Source organism: Hippocampus zosterae, chromosome 10 (assembly GCF_025434085.1).
Source record: "Hippocampus zosterae strain Florida chromosome 10, ASM2543408v3, whole genome shotgun sequence".
NCBI classification, from domain to species: Eukaryota; Metazoa; Chordata; class Actinopteri; order Syngnathiformes; family Syngnathidae; genus Hippocampus; species Hippocampus zosterae.
Window position 1 is genome coordinate 15,313,916 of NC_067460.1, and position 19,573 is coordinate 15,333,488.

At 43.2% G+C, this 19,573-nt stretch overlaps 1 protein-coding gene and 2 long non-coding RNA genes across 3 annotated transcripts in view; 1 reads left to right on the top strand and 2 right to left on the bottom strand.

Moving 5' to 3' along the window:
- Positions 1 to 3,593: 3,593 nt before the first annotated feature.
- Positions 3,594 to 7,826, bottom strand: LOC127609430 (uncharacterized). The gene is made up of 2 exons (XR_007964563.1): positions 7,426 to 7,826; positions 3,594 to 7,327 (listed from the first exon to the last, which is right to left on the bottom strand). It is a non-coding gene; the product is annotated as an uncharacterized LOC127609430 (long non-coding RNA).
- Positions 7,680 to 8,379, top strand: LOC127609426 (uncharacterized). The gene is made up of 2 exons (XR_007964559.1): positions 7,680 to 7,829; positions 8,212 to 8,379. It is a non-coding gene; the product is annotated as an uncharacterized LOC127609426 (long non-coding RNA).
- sik2b (salt-inducible kinase 2b) overlaps positions 8,275 to 19,573 on the bottom strand; it is a 46,731-nt gene continuing 35,432 nt past the window's right edge. The window contains exons 7-15 of the mRNA XM_052079178.1: positions 17,961 to 18,187; positions 16,889 to 17,041; positions 16,443 to 16,589; positions 14,956 to 15,187; positions 14,560 to 14,853; positions 13,071 to 13,228; positions 12,180 to 12,293; positions 11,055 to 11,143; positions 8,275 to 10,256 (exon numbers count right to left, since the gene is read on the bottom strand). Coding sequence (XP_051935138.1) covers positions 9,620 to 10,256; positions 11,055 to 11,143; positions 12,180 to 12,293; positions 13,071 to 13,228; positions 14,560 to 14,853; positions 14,956 to 15,187; positions 16,443 to 16,589; positions 16,889 to 17,041; positions 17,961 to 18,187 — 2,051 coding nt within the window. The 3' untranslated portion in view covers positions 8,275 to 9,619. The remainder of the gene's footprint in view (positions 10,257 to 11,054; positions 11,144 to 12,179; positions 12,294 to 13,070; positions 13,229 to 14,559; positions 14,854 to 14,955; positions 15,188 to 16,442; positions 16,590 to 16,888; positions 17,042 to 17,960; positions 18,188 to 19,573) is intronic.

The following is a 19,573-nucleotide window of genomic DNA, read 5'->3' on the forward strand; positions in this document are numbered from 1 at the left end:
AGCAAATATATAACATCCAAAAGCATTTTGAAACAGAACCAAAGGAAGTAGCTTTTCAAAATTTCTCAAATAACATTTAAACACATTCAACAGAAAATACTATTTGAAATAAAGAAATAAAAATGGGTTTCAAAAATTACTAAATGAAAAAAATTCTAAAGAGAACAACATGATTGTTTGACTTTGAAGGTCTCGTCAGAGAAATAACACATCGTAGATTTGAAGTTTCTTTGTTTATGATCAGGGGTGTCCAATACGTCGGACTGGACCCAAATCTATCACGAGGCGTGCAGAAGAAAATAAACAATCCAATACATTTGTGTGTCTGTGTCTGTGTTATTAATATGATATATTTTTTGTTAGTACACACTGCACACTTAGTATCTGATCAGTCTCACTTTCACAAAAGTATTTAAAAACTAAAATAAAAAAGCAGGTCACCCTTAACCTTCGGTGGCGCGTGACCTGCATCACCGGAAGTTGTTCGCGACGGCAAGTGGTGCGATCTTCCATGGCGAGGCGATTTCATGGAAGCTCTCCACACCAAGGGCCAGTTCAATTGATAATCCTCATTATGGTTTACGTCAAATCCGGTAAAGTATAAAGCAGAAGTACGCCGAGTTCATTTCACCCTGCGTGTTAATCTCCAGAAGGTAGAATCTTATTAATGTGTTTTTTTTATGACCTGCACAGCTCTAATCCGGATCCCCTCCCCCACTCCCCCACCCTGTTGTCGTGGCAACCGCTGATGTCACCACACCATCATTTGACTTGACTGTTATGTGATCGTGTGTGGTTTTCACTGGTCTGGAGGGGCAGACACATGCTGTTTGAGTTCTGCCTTTCTTATCGGCTTTCCACTCACAGCAAGCAACACTTAAACTGCAAATATGCACCACGGCATCACAGGTCATGAACTGTATCAGAAATTCAGTTTTGAAACACAAAATGAAAGGTCTGTTTTATTTTTCATTGTGATGTGGCCACTGATTATACGTGATGCAATGAAAGAAAAAACCTGATGAAATTCATCGGAATTTGATGTACTATATAGTAAGCCGTTTTTCGACGAAAAAAATGACATTGTATAGTAAGGCGTTTTTATCCGAATAAAACGATATAGTATAGTAAAGCGTTTTTAGCCGAAAAAAACGACAGTAAGGCGTTTTTAGCCCGAAAAAACGACAGTATAGTAAGGCGTTTTTAGCCGAAAAAAATGACATAGTAAGGCGTTTTTAGCCCGAAAAAAACGACCATGTATAGAAAGGCGTTTTTTGTCGAAAAAAACGACCATGTATAGTCAGGCGTTTTTGCTGAAAAAAACCGACTATGTACAGTAAAGCGTTTTTAGCCAGAAAAAATGACATAGTAAGGTGTTTTTAGCCCGAAAAAACAGACAAAGTATAGTAAGGCGTTTTTAGCCGAAAAAAACGACATAGTATAGTAAGGCGTTTTTAGCCGAAAAAAACGACATAGTACAGTAAGGCGTTTTATAGCTGAAAAAAACAACATAGTATGGTAAGGCGTTTTTAGCACGAAAAAAACGACAGTATAGTAAGGCGTTTTTAGCCGAAAAAAACGACATACTATAGTAAGGCGTGTTTAGCCGAAAAAAAACCGACCATGTATAGAAAAGTTTTTTTAGCCGAAAAAAAACACCATGTATAGTCAGGCGTTTTTAGCCTAAAAAAGACCATGTTTAGTAAGGCGTTTTTTGCCGAAAAAAACAACTATGTACAGTAAAGTGTTTTTAGCCGAAAAAAACGACAGTAAGGCGTTTTTTAGCCCGAAAAAACGACATAGTATAGTAAAGAGTTTTTAGCCGAAAAAAACGACAGTAAGGCGTTTTTAGCCGAAAAAAACGACATAGTATAGTAAGGCATTTTTAGCTGAAAAAAACGACATAGTAAGGCGTTTTTATCAGGAAAAAAACGACATAGTATAGTAAGGCGTTTTTAGCTGAAAAAAACGACAGTATAGTAAGGCGTTTTTTAGCCCGAAAAAAACCGACATAGTATAGTAAGGCGTTTTTAGCTGAAAAAAACGACAGTATAGTAAGGCGTTTTTTAGCCCGAAAAAAACGACATAGTATAGTAAGGCGTTTTTAGCCGAAAAAAAACGACAATATAGTAAGGCGTTTTTAGCTGAAAAAAACGACAGTATAGTAAGGCGTTTTTTAGCCGAAAAAAACGACATACTATAGTAAGGCGTGTTTAGCCGAAAAAAAAACGACCATGTATAGAAAAGTTTTTTTAGCCGAAAAAAAACACCATGTATAGTCAGGCGTTTTTAGCCTAAAAAAGACCATGTTTAGTAAGGCGTTTTTTGCCGAAAAAAACAACTATGTACAGTAAAGTGTTTTTAGCCGAAAAAACGACAGTAAGGCGTTTTTTAGCCCGAAAAAACGACATAGTATAGTAAAGAGTTTTTAGCCGAAAAAAACGACAGTAAGGCGTTTTTAGCCGAAAAAAACGACATAGTATAGTAAGGCATTTTTAGCTGAAAAAAACGACATAGTAAGGCGTTTTTATCAGGAAAAAAACGACATAGTATAGTAAGGCGTTTTTAGCTGAAAAAAACGACAGTATAGTAAGGCGTTTTTTAGCCCGAAAAAAACCGACATAGTATAGTAAGGCGTTTTTAGCTGAAAAAAACGACAGTATAGTAAGGCGTTTTTTAGCCCGAAAAAAACGACATAGTATAGTAAGGCGTTTTTAGCCGAAAAAAAACGACATAATATAGTAAGGCGTTTTTAGCTGAAAAAAACGACAATATAGTAAGGCGTTTTTTAGCCGAAAAAAATGACATAGTAAGTCGTTTTTATCCGAAAAAAACGACAGTAGAGGAAGGCGTTTTTAGCCGAAAAAAATGACATAGTATAGTAAGGCGTTTTTAGCTGAAAAAAACGACAGTATAGTAAGGCGTTTTTAGCCGAAAAAAAACGACATAGTAAGGCTTTTTTATCTGAAAAAAAACGACAGTATACTAAGGCGTTTTTAGCCCGAAAAAAACGACATAGTATAGTAAGGCGTTTTTAGCTGAAAAAACGACATTGTATAGTAAGGCGTTTTTAGCTGAAAAAAACGACATAGTAAGGCGTTTTTAGCTGAAAAAACAACAGTATAGTACGGCGTTTTTTAGCCTGAAAAAAAAAAACGACCATGTATAGTAAGGCGTTTTTTTAGCCGAAAAAAACAAACCATGTATACTCAGGCATTTTTAGCCGAAAAAAATCGACCATGTATAGTAATTTTTTTTCCGAAAAAAACGACCGTGTACTGTATATATACAGTAATAAGGCATTTTTAGCTGAAAAAACGTCCATGAAAGGCATTTTTTGCTGAAAAAAATGACCATGTATCCAAAGGCGTTTTTTGCCGAAAAAAACCGACCGTGTATAGTAAGGCATTTTTTTTTAGCCGAAAAAAAAGACAATGGAGAGTAAGGCGTTTTTAGCCGAAAAAAAACCCGACCATGTAGATAGTAAGCCGGTTTTAGCCCCGGCTTACTACTTTTAGTTTTTTGTCAAAAAGTGTTCTCATTCACGTGGTTTTAGGAGTGTAGTTAGACACAAAGGACACAAGGCAGCAAAAAGCTGTTCCATAACCTTTTTTTAATCTCAACAGCAAATTAGCTTATGTGTGGCTGACAACAATGAGGCGGAAATATAGAAAAGTCTTTATTTCATGTTGTTGCTTCAACAGCAGCGGGGCGGTGGTGTATGTGAAATGAATGTAATGTATCAACAACTACTCTCCTTATGACTTCTGTCTTCACCTATACACAAATATATTGCTAGAATACTTTTGACACGTGCGGCCACCGAGCCAACAAGTTAAAACAAAAAATACACCTTGTTTAAAAAAAATAATAATCACAAAGATGGCAGCAAGTATTGAGGGACTTTGGCTTTTGTACCTTTGTGGAAACTGCTTCTACTCACTTAAGTGGGGTGTGGGTAGGGGTGGGGGCGAAAAACCATGACAAAATAAATGCTAATCATGACAACTCATCATCATCATCTTTGAAATGTAAAAAGTAAAAGGCACACAGAATAAAAACGCTACCAGGTGGCTCTAGTTAACGCTCATTTGTACACTTTTTCAAACAAATGTGAGTTCATGTCCTCCGCCTGTGGTAATACATCTCCGTTCAGTACACCCGAGCCGTCCCAGAACAATATGAACACAACAACTGAGTACTTTGCGCACCCTTTTCGGTCTCTTACGGCCGCAACGCATTGCGGCATCGGTTGTTATTGCTGGCATGACCAATTATTACCATCCCGAAGGCAACATCAGGGTGAGAAAATGAAATTTGAACTCAATCTCATCTTGTATTATATTCTCGTAGTCCATTCCTAAAAAAAAAAAGGAGGAAAAAAAAGGAAACCAAAAACATACCAGGGTCTAGTTGTCGAGGAAATGAAGTATTTGTAAGTGCCAATGAATATTGGGGCCAATTGAAAAATGTAATTTCACAAAAGATAACGCCAAAATATGAGGGGGAAAGTCATTATTACTGTTCTAAGTCAATGAGTGAATATCAACATTGTAACCTCACAGAGTATTTTTTCGAGAAAATGGTCAGAATGTGATGATTTCAGTAAGTGAATGTTAAAAATTGCAACGTTAAAAACACACACACACACAAACAAACAAAAAGAATAATGGTGACATGTTGACAAAGTTGCCATTTTTCAAAAGTGGATGTTAAAATTGTAACGTTATAAGAATAGCCACAATCTTCAGAAGAAAAAGTCTGAATTTTTATGAGAATAGTCATCATGTGGTAAAGTTGTAATCTGAAGAGAATGTCAAAATTGTCGTGCAAGGACAATGAAGTCAAAATACGATAAAGTTGAATCTAACAAAATTGTAGTGTTACAATAGTTGTCATTTTACGAGAAGAGTATAAATGTCAACAATGTCGGAATTTAATAACTCCATGTGAAAACTGTAACGTTAGAAGTAGTTGGAATTTTCATAGAAAGAGTCCTAATTTTTTGTGAATAGTCAAGCTGTAATTTTAACCATTCAATGTCAAAATTTGTGATTTTCCCAAGGAAAGTTTTAGGAGAACGCTGACAACCTACCAATAGTCATTTTCACAAGTGAATATCCAAGTGAAGAAAATAAGGTGTCTTTCTATGAGAATGACGTCCTTCATAAGAATAAGAAAGATTGTGACTTTTCTTGAATATTTTTTTTTCTCATAATTTTATTACCCGTTCTTTAAAAATTACCACTTCCGCCCCCAAAAATGAAGCGTTTTATCCCCAGTAAATTTATGACTTGTTACATTACGTTAGGCTCTTCCCGTTTAATGCCAATTGTATTATTGCAAAATTACACAAAGAAAAATTACTATTTTATTTCCCTTCCGACTTCTGTCATCATATTACGACCTTTTCAATGCAAGACTACATTCTGAACTTCTGAATGTACAGTGATCCCTCACTACTTCGTGGTTCACTTTTCACAGTTTCAGTGCATCGCGGATTTTTCAAACGCATTCATCAAAATGGAGAGGCAGCAAAAGTCAGCAAAACAGCGAGTCACATCGAGCAACATATACAGTACTACATGTATATGTTTACTGGATTTTATGTCTTCTGTGCAGCACGTGTGTACCAACACTGATTTTGATTGGGAGGAATGTCGGCGTCAACTGACTGTCGTTGCTGGACAGCGGGGCGCTTGTGTTTTTTGGGTCTAAAATGGGCGGCATTTTTCACAGTCCCGCTTTGTTCAGCGGAAATGTCGGTGCTGTTGGGACAGTCTGCGGCTGGATGGATGGATGACTTGTGGAACCGACAATGAGAAGAAAGGAGCGTCAGCGCAGAGCGCCAATGCATATGTGGAACTGGGAGTCGCGGCTTGGAATTGAAGCGGATTTACATGGGACATAAGATGTGAGGCAATCTCTCTTTTTTGTCAATGGATGCTACAGCTTCGTTTGCCTTCTAACTTAGCTTGTAGCAGACGTGCACATTTTCAGCATGACGTTTCTGATCCACTGGTGAAAGGACACTTTTTTACTCTCCCCTTCATCTATAACTGCTTCAAACAACAAAGTGTATGCAGAAAAAGTGGTTGAGATTGCACGACTGTCTAATGTGTTGTGTTTTACCCACTTTGCGGATTTTCCTCTTTTGTGGGAGGTCTCGGTCCCCATTAAACGCGATAAGTGAGAGGATCACTGTACTACTTCGACTTTTCCTGTGGAATTTCAACATGTGGGTTTTTTTTCCAGTAACTTCACCGTTTTTTAAATGAGAACTTTATTCATGAATGTATGACTATCATAAAATTGATACTCTTCCAACATGAGCTCTTTGTAAATTGACAACTTTTTTCTTGCTGTCTTTTTTTCTTATGGCTGTCCTAAAAATATTGGGGATTAAATCCCCTCCCTTTGGTTACTTTTCAGCTTGGCCCCAAATAGTCCTCGGTCACGGGTGATGGGTGTCTATTGCTCTTGAGAGACATTCAAATAATGTGAACGATCCTTATGGTGAATTTGACCTTGAAGTTCGCCATTGTTGCTACGGTTGGCGTACTGAAGACACCTGACTTTGTTGGAAAAAGAAACCACACACACACAAAAAACAAAAATCACTTTTCAATTCGATTTGACCATACACACACACACACACACACGCGCGCACACACAAACACTTAAAATGTCACTTGTTGGAACGATACTTCTACTGTATTTATCACAGTCTGAGTGCTGCTAAAACTAAAGAATAAAATAAGTGTCTCTCATCCCAACGGCCCCTTGATTGTCCGTCCCAAAAGCGGTCGCGCGGGGTGTCATCCGTTACATTCGGTCACAAAAAAGCGTCTCGTTATTTTCAGTCACGTGACATTCGCTCCGATTTGTGCAAAAAAAAACAAACAACACAACAAAAAAAAAAATAGACCACTATCACATCTGCGCACCTGATGTCATCAATTCCGGATGACATATCAGACGAGAGTAAGCCGCACAGATGAGGTGCATCATCATCATCATCTTCATGGTCATCACAGAGGATTAATATTGCTTCAGTATTGCCACAAAAAGGTTAAAAATAAGTTGTCGCCAAACATTCACTACGGGAGTCCTCATTCACCGTGAGCCGCAAATCAAGCGCTCCTCGTGTTTGAGAGTGGAGAAGCCTGTCAGTAGTGTTAGTTCAGTAGTTGCAAAGGAAAACACTTGACGAGAGAAATGTTCTGTGTGCGTCGTCATCCACTCGGCGAGTCCTCCCGTCAAAATACTGTCTCATTGTTAGTGTTGCAAGCGATCAAGACGAGCACGGTGCCCGCCACTGTCCGACCTGCGAGAGGGCAGAAGCGATACCTGAAAATGTGTTTCTTGATGTAATGAGGGCCATTGTCTTCTCTCGCCACTAAAAAGTGTCTAAAGGCTACTTACGGTTGTTGTCCAAGGCGTCATCTTTTAACAGAACAACAACAGTACCTATGGCAAGCCGTTTGAGCACTTACTGGTAATCCATATCCTTGATATCCATTTTAAGGTCCGTGTACCAGTTTGCTCATTGGTCTCATGAGTCGCCTTGAGTCATTTGAGCATTTAGTTTATATCCTACTAGTGCAGTGAATTATGACGAAATCTGAACCACTGCAAATAAATGCTCGAACGGCCAGATGGAAAGCCATTTGAAAACTCTGTGCTACTAGTAGTACTACTGAAATGAAGTATTTCAACCAGTTCTAGTCAATCTGGCGCTCCACTCATAATACTGGGAGCAGGCTGTTTTCGACTACCGCAGTTTTGCCTTTCGAGTAACACGTGGCTGTCCTAGTCAGGGCGGCCCGGTATCCAGTGGTTAGCACGTGGGCTTCACAGTGCAGAGGTACCGGGTTTGATTCCAGCTCCGGCCTCCCTGTGTGGAGTTTGCATGTTCTCCCCGGGCCTGCGTGGGTTTTCTCCGGGTGCTCCGGTTTCCTCCCACATTCCAAAAATATGCATGGCAGGCTGATTGAACACTCTAAATTGTCCCTAGATATGAGTGTGAGTGCGAATGGTTGTTCGTCTCTGTGTGCCCTGCGATTGGCTGGCAACCGATTCAGGGTGTCCCCCGCCTACTGCCCGAAGACAGCTGGGATAGGCTCCAGCACCCCCCGCGACCCTAGTGAGGATCAAGCGGTTAGGAAGATGAATGAATGAATGAATGAATGTCCTAGTCAGAGGCTAAAGTTGTCCTCCTAGTGAGGGCAAAGAGTGTGCTCATAATACGAGATGAGATGGATACTAAGGATATCTCATTGATATTATTCACAGTGCACTAGTTTTCTGTCATAAATAAGCACACTCACTACTGAATGTTGAATAAATGTATAAATATGCCAGATGTGAGGACAAAAACCAGTACATGGACCTAAAAGTCTCGGTAATGTGAAAATAAAATGTCTTCTAAATGTCACACGGCCCAGACGAACAATAAAAAAAAATATTGCCAAGAATATAAAATGAAGCTTCAGAAAAAAATAAAAATAAAAAATAAAATGCTATGGGAGTGTCTGCTGAAACCACACCGACTCAGCTGTCAATCAAATTACCACAATTATGACTGGAAAAACGGATGCGAGCCTACTCATCATTACTCTTGTACCTACACATCCCGATATATGTTTGGCTGGCAAAAATATCCGCTGAAAGCCTCCGGTGGCTGAAATTTATCTCACTGGGTCATCGTGGGGGCTTTCCACGATGCAACGAGAGGCACCAACTACCAACTAGCTCGTGAGCAAACTGTGTTGGGGACGAGTAATAACAACTTAAGTAACTCTCACAATTGCGCTGGATAACCACTGCTGCAAAGGAAGGCACTCAAATACGTAAAGACACCGGGCGAGGGGTGACTCGTACCCGATGCTGAAGTGCGTCACTGGGCGCCATTTTAGCCAAGGGGAGGGATTCAAAGATTTTTTTTTTAAATGAGGAAAACTGAAAGTGTGAAAAACGCTACCTCACCGCAATTCCCAGTTTGCCCGTTTTCAGCAATTACCTTCACACATTGAGAATGTACTTAGAAACTGAGAATTCGCATCAAGGGGATCTTTAAAATGGATATTTAGAATAACTAATAAATGCTCAAACGGCTTGAATTGTCATACTGGTGAGGGCAACAAATAGACTACTGCGCGGACCATAAGCTAGATATCAACGATATCTTGTGCTCAAGCAATATGCCATCCTGCCAGCCGTTTTGTGCTTTATGGTTGCCAGTCAGTCCCAAAAGAGCTCACTTCTTCCAAATCATCTCTGGGTGAAAAGCTGCACATTATCGTCATCTTTGTTGTTGTCGCCGTCTTCCTAGGGCCACGACGGCTGCCACTTGGAGTAGCCTCGCCACGGTGACATGAGAAGTGTTCCGACTGCACCGGCCCGTTCCACGCTCGTCTGATGCGGTGGGGGGGTCAGCTAAGGGAGGGATTTTGGTACGAAAGGTTCTCAGAGGTTCACTCCAAGTATACAATTCAGTTTTCCTTCATCGTACGAAAATCAGCGCTTTGCCCCGTCGCTTTCGCCGGTGTCTCCAAATCTCTCTGCCGATCAAGATCTCCGAGCTTAGTACTGCTTCAAACTGGCCACTCGCAAGGCTTCAGTTGACCAGCACAAAGCCGTGCTGGGAGTCCACCGTCTCCATCATCTCACCGTCAAGGTGCGGGCTCTGCAGCTCAGCCAGAACCACACCCTCGGGCTGGCCAAGGTTGCCCGAGGCCTCCGCCCTGGGGCCCTGCGCCTCTCCTATGATGGGAGGCGGGAGCCGGCCCAGATCTAGGGGGAACTCATACTGTCCTGGGGGCAGGGCTTCAGCGGAGGGGCACTGAGCCTGCTGATCTACAGGGTAGCAGAAGCCAAGTCCGGTCGCTGAGGTTTCTTGAGGTGATTGGTGATGGAGGGGGTGGAGAGGGTGGAGGGAGTGGTGTTGAAGGTGAGGGACAGGGGGCGCGTGCTGGGCATAGTAGTGGTGGCTCAAGTAGGGCTCATAAAGAGTGCCCTCTCCTGGTTCCAGAAGGGGGCTCAGGCTGTGGGGGTGGCTGTATGGCGGCGAGGCCTGTGGCTGCGACTGAGATTGGGGGCCGCCGGTCGACATCGGGGGGGAGTTCTGGGCGGCTGCTGGGTCGAGAGGGGTGCCACCCGCTTCATAGGACCCTTCAGCGATCTGCATCTGATTGAAATAGACGGGCAGGCCCAGACCCTGCGACTGCTGAAGGTACATCCTCTTCTGGTTCAGTCTGTGAGGACCAACACAGCCAAGTGAGACACATACCACGGGTTCTACATCATTCGATCTTTCAGATGGCTGTCACTGTACTAAAATTAAAACTTGATCAAATGACTCCCCGCACCCTTCCAGGAACAAATATCACGATGAACCCGTTATACAAAGGCATAAACAGTATTTGCAAATCTTAAATAAAGAACAGTAAAAATAAATAAAAAACATGTGGGCCAACAATGCTAAGATTGTACAGAAAGGAATTACGCAACTACTAGGTTGCAAGGGGTAGACACTCATCTACAGTGTCTAACACCACTGTAGATGAGGGAAGGCAGGAGACCGTCATTTCATACAGGCCCATTTGTTTGGATTAATATCAAACAATATTTCTGGTCAATTAAAATGTACAGTATGTCAAGTAAAACCGCTGTTGAACATTATGTGAAAATGACTACCACGGAGAAATGTCGAGAATTGTAAATCCATAGGAAGAATGGGCAGAACTAAAACATAACAGAGCCACATTATGAACATGGACGCACACAACAGTGTGGAGCAACCATGTCAGAGTCTACCGGAAGGCTAAGACACCATTTCCACTTGCGTCACACCATCTTTAACACTGACGCTCATTCAAACAAGAGATTGTTCACTTGCATTGTAATTTGTGGCGTTTTTGATAAACTGAGACGAGTGTTTATGACCATATTTTCCCTGATTAGAGGAAGTATCTATCTAACCTAAATATTGAGTTGGGGAGACAATGAGACGATTTGTAGTATTGTGAGAATAGTGCCTAGAGAGAACGTACCGGTGTTCTTGCAGTTGCTGCTCTAAACTTCGGGGGGACTCCTTACAGTACATTTGGCAGCTTGCAGGACTGTTTGCCAAAACGCCGCTCTATTGGACACAAGAAACAGAAGACTTGTTTACAGATATGTCCTCCATTTCGATGAACATGAGGTGTTGTATGACCAACAACAAATATGGACAAACACAGTGGGAGTTGGGGTGGAACGACACCTGCAATATCTGTCAAAAAGGCCACGTTATTTTCCATTTGTGTACTTCCAGCACCCTCTGGTGGTTAGTTTATGAGTGCAGTTTAATTTGTATTAAACATGTTTTGATCACCTTATGTATTAAGACCCGTACCAGGTGAAGAGGAATGAAACATGTTTGTTTGTCCCCAAATTGACTTGATTCACATTGTGTGCATGCATGAGCAAGTAAGTGTCACAAGATTAAGCTATGAGTGTTATCAGTCGAACAGAGTATTGTGAACCACATAGACCACACTGATCCACTGAGCCAATAGGAGGACTTGACAATAAAATGAATGACCAATCCTCTTTCTTTGTCGCTGCTCTTATATAGAAAAACTAAATGTTGTCGATTTTTTTTACATAATATATTGAGTTTTCATACAGTATCGTGAGCTTTTTTTCTAGCTCAAACTTCTCCAAAATATCGTGATAATTATCGTATTGTGGGGGTTATATCCTGATAACAGTCTTGTGATGTTTGGATATCGTAATTGAGACATCTGACCATGAGACAAAGGAGTGAAAATTCAGTGCTTCCTCGATTTATGAGTGACACTCCTTTTGATTTGTTTTTTTGTGGCTAATGTTGTTAGAGCTTAGATATGGCGGTCTTCACCAATCTAAATGTAGCATGTCTGTATATATTCAGCACCCCGTTGGCCAAGGCTCACACACCAGAGGTAGCAGCGTTCTTGACGTTATTTACAATATGCATCGTAAACGTAAGGGGTAATGGTGATGATGTCTCTGTCTGTTAGAATTCTCCAAAATGAGAAAACTGAAGAATTAGTCCAACCAGTTCAACACGATTGAATATATAACAGAGAAAGAGGTGTGGTAAGTGTTGACATTCTTGTCCATTGAATGTATATTAGGTTGCATCAGCGTACCTGCAGACGATGGGTGAGGTATTGCGTCTCCAAACTTTGTCTTCGAGACAGGAGAGGCGGCTGCGGCCCACTTTGGTATAAGGTCGGGGCCTCCTGTTGCTTGGTTGCCTCAGTCTTCCAACACAAACATTGACAAGTTACAAACAGGATGCCTGTAACTCCACACATACTGTACACATAAACTGAAGGACACACTCTGTGTCCATCCCTCTTGTGTTGGTGAACAAAGCCGTGTCAGGGCCTGAGTGCTTCGTGGCGTGGTCTAAGTGGATTATCCATAGTGTGTGCTGCCAAAATGCCTTTGTGTTGACTGATCAGTCAGATGCTTTTCACTAACTGGCATTACATATTAGTGAGTCAATGAGTGGATATTAAAAGGACGGGGCCCAAACACGGGAGCTGTGTTCTTGTATTGTGAAAGAGCCATTGGAACAACCAAATATTGTCAGTTTTGGCAATTAAACTCATTCACTTCCAAAGACGTTTTTAAACGTCTTTTCAAACTTGGTCCAGAATTGGCTGGTATTGAATGAGTTAACTGCGTGTTTGTGATTTTATTTACCGGAAAACCCATGAATTTTGTTCCCATACAGTGTGTCTCATTTAGTGCGTATGTGTGCTTATGATTTGGGGTTATTGGATGCCAGTCTCTGCTCTGGCCAAATCTAACAGCTTTCAACAATGACGGCATTCACTTTGGAGAAGCCCGCAGGCCCCAAGGGGACGTGTCACAGTAAACAAGAATCAGTTGGCCAGCTCTCTTGGGGTTACACAACAGCCAAAGTGCTCGTCCCTCCCCGTGCAAAATGGGGTGAGGATAGTGGATGAACTGTCAAGGAACGAGTCTGCCATGCATGTATGTTTGTGTCCCGACTGTCCAGTGCGGCTTACCTCAAGGAGGTTGTGCAAGTGGTGCTGGGGTCCTGGGGGGCCCATGGCAGCCACTTCCCCGGAGCCCATCTGCTCCACCAGCATCTGGACTTTGTTCAGCTCCAGGATGCCTTTGGTCCTCGCCAGGTTCTGGAGATGCTGTCGAAATGCAACCAGACCTGCGCAAACATTAAGAATATTCAAAGTCGCACTTCATAATGGCCCCTTCTGACAGTGTCTCTCCATGCACGTCACTGAACTGCTGTGGGTGTTTTAGTATGACATATGACAGTGTGTGTGTCTGATAAGAGCCATCCAGCGGTGACGAGCAATGGCAGCGAATGATAGGTCCTGACTCACTGCGGTGGTGGGAGTTATTTCTAACCCAAGTCAGCAGTCTGACGCAAAAGAATCCGCCGCATCAACCCCCCCCCACGAAGAGGATTAAAAAAAAATAGAGCGAAAGAAATAAAGAAATAAACAGGAACTGGGAGCAAGTACACATTACAGGCTGTCAATAAAGAGATGGAGAGAGAAATGTTTTCAAGCTGTAATTGTACTTTTGGCTTGGCTGAAGTGCATGTGATTTATATTGTGTGGGCCAAGATTGGGGAGGCAGTATATGGAACGTGAGAGTGGATGTTTAGAATTCCCTGCCTGATTACCCCCCCCCACCCCCCGCCAAGGTTTTCATTGTTGTTTTTTTATGGCAGGATGGGGCATAGAGTGATGTAATAAAATGTTGCTGCAGACCTAGATAGGATATGTACACTAGGTGAGTATCTATAAAGTTGTTTCATTTCATGCTGCTCCATATTCGGCCTTGAGTGGAGGTCTGCTCTTGACCGAATGCCCTCAGTCTTGTCGCTATCCACCCACAGTATGCATTTCAGGTCTAATTGTGTGCTGCAGAGAGGCAAATACAAAAGTGAAAGGCAAAACAAGACATGGGCTGGGTGAAAGGGGTGGGTGCTAGGGGAAATGAGGCATAGAGGGAGCTGTAGAAATGGGAAGATGGGGACATATATGGGCTGAAACCTTCTAATATCAGTCGGTGATTCATCATGTGAATCAGAGTCGTCAGAGGGGCTGAGTAGAGGAGGTGATAGGGAGGGAGGGGGTGTGAACGATAGTGTGAGAAATAATCTGGAAGATACAGTATATGCCATATACAGCATATGGTTATATGAGCAGGTATAAGTGTGAAGGAGCATCTGTTGCAGAGGTGTTGTGTGTTCCTCCTGTGCCGATCTGCACTCCTTTGCAAGTCAAAACTCCCTACAGTGCCGAAATTCCCCACAGTGCCTCGTGACAGCATCCGAGGAGACATGACCTGACAGTTTACTGACATAAATTTATTCTCGCAGTCAAGCTCATCTCCTTCCGCACCGATGGACTTTCCCGGTCACACAATATCTAGCAGCACGAACTGGCTCACTCTGTCTGAACTTGTCACGTAGAGTACCGAGCATGTAGTATTGTACCGATAAGACTTGAGTGGTCTACTGACCTTGTGTGAGTGAGGTGTCAGAGGCACGGCGTCCTTCTCTGAAGCTGATGGGTGAACGGTTGTGGGTGTCCCTGTGTTGCGAGGTCAGGGCGGCCATTGCTGGGTTGGCTGGCCGAGTGCTCAGGAAGGTGGTAGGGGGGACACGGGAGGTCGTGTTGTTGGCCAGCACCACTTCATTGAGCGACGGGGCGTCCTCAAGCAAGCTGAGGTCGCTGTGCATGGAGCCCATGTCGTAGCCCATGTCAGAGTCCATGCTGCCCGTGGAGGGGTTGTGACCCAGAGCAAACAGTTTACCTGGTGGGCATTAAAAAGACTTTTCAATGAGAAAACTTGAGCAAAAATTACAGATACAGGTATTTGACCTTGAGGTGTGTAGCAGGTCAGCTGAAATTATACCCTGGTTTGACGTTCCCGGCTGGTTAGTGACCTCAGAGAGAGTGTGACGCCTCTGTCCAAAACGAGCAGCCAGATAGGCCAAAGACAGGTGGGGCGCATCCTCCTCTGTGTCGGGCTCTTCGGTCTCGATGCCCTCATCAATCGACATCTCCATCATGTTGCTAGGAGACGAGGTGGAGGACTTGCGGAGCACAGTGATGGGAGGCAGTGGGTCCAGCAAGCAGCCGTTTACCTTGAAAAGGGTGCAGAATATGAATTTGGTAATTCAATCATTATTAAAAGAGTCAAGCGTACAAAACACACACGCAGATAGGTTTTTATTTGCACCCACAAAAACAACTTTAGAGAAGGCAGGGCCAGCAACTGTGTTTTCATGGACACAGCCACTCAAAATCATGCACATGAGTTGTTGCAATAACAGCCTGTTGTCGGTGTCGAGACAGCAACTTCGCCCAATTTCTCCATCTGCTTTCACTAGTGCACTGGGATTGGAATGCTGTTACTCAACAGCCTCACGCACACGCGAAACACAAAGGGGGACCGTCATCGAGACACAAGTAGGGTAACAAAACTATAAGGAGGGAAAGAAAACAAAATTGAATGAATGCCTGATAATCCATCGAGAAGACCAAAAAAAAAAAAGTAAACAAATTGGTGGTCGACCGCTGCGGCTTCCTGTCCAAGTGTGTTTGCTCGGCAACACATTCGGTCACATCATCACAGGACCACTTACATAACCGCGCTCCATTCATGCAGATAACAGACACACACAGACACACACTACTGTTCCCCTGCCCTGCGGGGCAGTGCTCACCACACACCATTTTGTTGAGGCCATTTGTGCAGGGGGTGCTGCAAAATACATTTTGAGGAGTTATAAATGAGAATTACATGTGTGTGTTTCGCTCTGAAAATGTGAGAGGCACTGGGACTCTATTATAGTCTGCCAGCTCATGACAAGCCAGCGGGAAAAAGGTCACTCGTTGGCACAGATAAGTGTGTGTGTGTGTGTGTGTGTGTGTGTGTGTGTGTGTGTGTGTGTGTGTGTGTGTGAGAGTGTGTGTGCGCACGCGCGCACGGCTTTTTGAGTCCGAGACATGTGCAGGACAGGCAGCTGTCCTGTCTGATATGCGCACTGGCTTGGAGCTTACATAAGAAGACGAGTCATCTGAACTCTGGCAGGTTGACCATGCAAGCAAACGCCGGAGCCCTCAAAGGAGCATGACGTGCGTGCATATGCGCGCGCGCACACACACACACACACACATGCACACTTTTCATTCACGGTGAGTGATCTTATCAAAATTAATCACTGTCAGAGCGTAATAGTTTGAAATAACTGCATTTTCCATAACCAAAGCCAGATGTGCTAGGGCTGTGTCATGTGAGGTCAGAAAAATGCATGCAAAAACGGGACTGATAAAGACATGCGTTTCCCCGCCAATCCAGCCTGCTGCTTTGTCTACTGACTGTGTCATTGCACCTACTTTGGGCGTGTTGACGTCCTCAGCCATGAAATTCTGCTCCAAGGCGCATGTGGGCTGGGTGAAGGTGAACGCATCAGGAGCCGCGGGGGATCGCAGCAGGCGAACCCCATGCGGGAGCAAGCCCACCTGGGCTGAATTGCTAGTCGACTGCAGAGAAAAGAGGAAGGGTGTTATGGGTCTTTTCTTTCAATCACAGCTGTTCACGGGTGATGCAACAAATGGAGCTGCTTGTGATTTGCAGAATTTGACGAGCAACAAAATGGGTTGAGGAAAATGAGGGGAAAGAGACAAGAAAAGAATGCGTCAGCAAGTGAGAAAGAGCCAGGCCGAGAAGAAGAGCAGGTGGAGGAAAGCAATGAATGCGACTGGATGCAGGTGTGAATGAGAGAGCTTTGATCAGGGTGGCGAGGATGGCGTCTATGGATTATTCACAAGCCTTTGGCTACCTTGGCGACAGTCTGTTCAGCGATCGTGCTGGGCCGCCGCTGACGTGCATCCAGTCTCTGCTCTACTGGGAAGCTGCAGCGGTGGGCCTTGAGCCGCTCCACCAGCAGGTAGTAGATGGCAGCAAAGTGGTTGTAGCTTTTGTTCTGCAGAGACTGGAGGAAAGAGATGACATTTAAAAAGGACATCATTGTGACACGGATTATTTCCCTTTGTCAGAAAAGATTACAGAAGGTCAAATTAAGTTCACTGGTTGAAATGTCTGGCAGGTTCATCCGGAAATGTCGCCTGAAACAGCATGTTCCTCACTTGAATTAGTAAGTCATTACACAGCCACATATTTCTGCATACTATATTCAATTAATATCCATGGAGTAAATGTTTTGCTTTGCTTCCAATAATTTTTCATGTTTTCATGGTGTCATTAATCACAAGGTTCCTCAACTTCCATTTTGAACACCAATCCTGTCCGTTAAACAGGGAAGTGAAAAAAACAGAGAGCCCGGTTTGCTAACTACAAAAACATGGGAAGAGATAAAAACTTAAGTGCTGGAACACTATTTGAGTACAATTTCTCCAGCTTTCCAAAGCGTCTCCTGCTCTCGCAACAAGAAAAAAACAACTTCGGCTAACCCTCAGGTTAACCCATGTTCTGCCCTTTTTCCCAGCTGCACACAGGCCAGAAGCAAAATTCCTTCGTCACGGACGTATTTTGCAGTACTGTGTAGTGGGTACTGACTGCAACTATGTGGCTTTCTGCTTGTTTGATACCAAAGGCCTGTCATGTGTTTCCATCTTATGACAGACTGTGCAAAGTGACATGATTTGTTTTTACTTGTATATTAACAGTTTCATAAGAGTTTGGTCAAAATGACCGGGTGACTAATGTCAGCCCTGCCTCCGGCAGTTGGTTTCATATCTTTTGTCTTTGTTCTAATCAGGAGGTAGACATGGGTGATCGTATCAAGAATAGTTTCTGTGTGGTGAGAAGAACACAATCTGTACATATCAGATTTTCTAAAGGATATTTTTCATCCGTGTTCTATAAAAGAAGCCAAATCTGCTCGCCATTACCTCGACAGTCTTATGCTGGTCGATGCCAAGGCTGTGCATCAAACGTACAACCTGCTCGCTGTACTCGCCCACGCCCGTCTCGCCCTCAGCAGAGACAGGCTGCTGGTACAGTACCGGCCGCTGCACCGGAACATCGAGTGCCATCCACTTGTGCTCTTTGATTTGCGCTACGGACAGACGCTTTGACGGATCCAGGACCAACATCCTGCGGATCAGATGCTCGCAGTCTGAGAGAAAGGAATAGAAAAAAAAAACATTGGCAATGATTTGAACAAATTAACTATGACGTACTTAAAATGTAATTTTCTTCCTCTGTTAAAGAGCAAGTGTCTCCACTCCTTTCAACTTCCCTCCTGTCCAAATGAAATCTCCTGACCCCTCGTTCATGGCTAGATAAGATTGACGTCAGAGGCAGCTGGGTTCTTAACAGGATTAAGGTCCCCTGCCTGCACCCAAGGCGCCTCAACTGCATTCTTAGCTCGAGCCATTTGCACTGCTGCTGGGCTCTTAAAAAAAAAATAAAAATAAAATGTAGTATTTTATTTTATGTTTTCAAATTTTGACTTCTGCAGTGTCCACATGGCTGGTGGTGATCATCTCCAACTATTATGACACTGATACCCTCGAACTCTGGACAAAAGTACTTGGGTACCAGTTCACCAGTCCTTTCCATTTCGATTACAAATCCGCTTGCTTGAAGGTAACTTAAGTGCACGCAAGGTAACAATCATTCTTTGTTGTCCCCCCCCTCCCCGTATTTCTTTCTAGTTAGTGGTTTTGCCCTCCAAATCAGTGGTGTCAAGTGGCCAAAACAATCAGTTTCATCCTTTTTATTTATGGAGAGCTACCCATGAACAATTTTAATAATGAAATAATCTATAAATTATTTTTCAATTAATTGATGAATCAGATTTAAAAGAAACATTCATTCACATTTTCCGATCCGCTAATCCTCACGAAGGTCGTGGGGGGTTGGAGCCTATCCCAGCTGTTTTTGGGCAGTAGGCGGGGGACACCCTGAACCGGTTGCATGTTTTTGCAATGTGCGAGGAAACTGGTGTACCCAGAGAAAACCCACGCAGGCCCGGGGAGAATATGCAACTCCACACAGGGAGGCCGGAGGTGGAATTTAACCCGGTACCTCTGCACTGTGAGGTCGGCGTGCTAACCACTGGTCCACCGAAAAGAAACATGCTTTCCTAATTTCAATCCTTTTGCTCCACAAAAATCGGATATTTTAAAATGACAGGGCAGAAAAGGCACTAAATCATTGGAGATCATTTTAACAATGAATTATTTTCTGTTTGTAATTTGCAGTGGTGCAAAGCTTCCTTACAACAGCTTCGACATTTGGAATAAAGCACCCTGATAGTTCATGAATATGTTGGAGACCACTTATCCTGTCAGGAACTTCATTTTTCCTGCATATTCTTCCCACGTGGCCGACTGATATGCTTTCTATCACAGAGTTAGACATCCATGGCAGTTATATTACATTTTCACCCCATTATGTACACAACCACCAAGAAAGTTGACCTCACACTCTCCTAGCAGCAAGCGCCATACAATCTTCAGCAAGTTAGAGGGGGTTGTGCTCGTTGCCACAGCTGTGT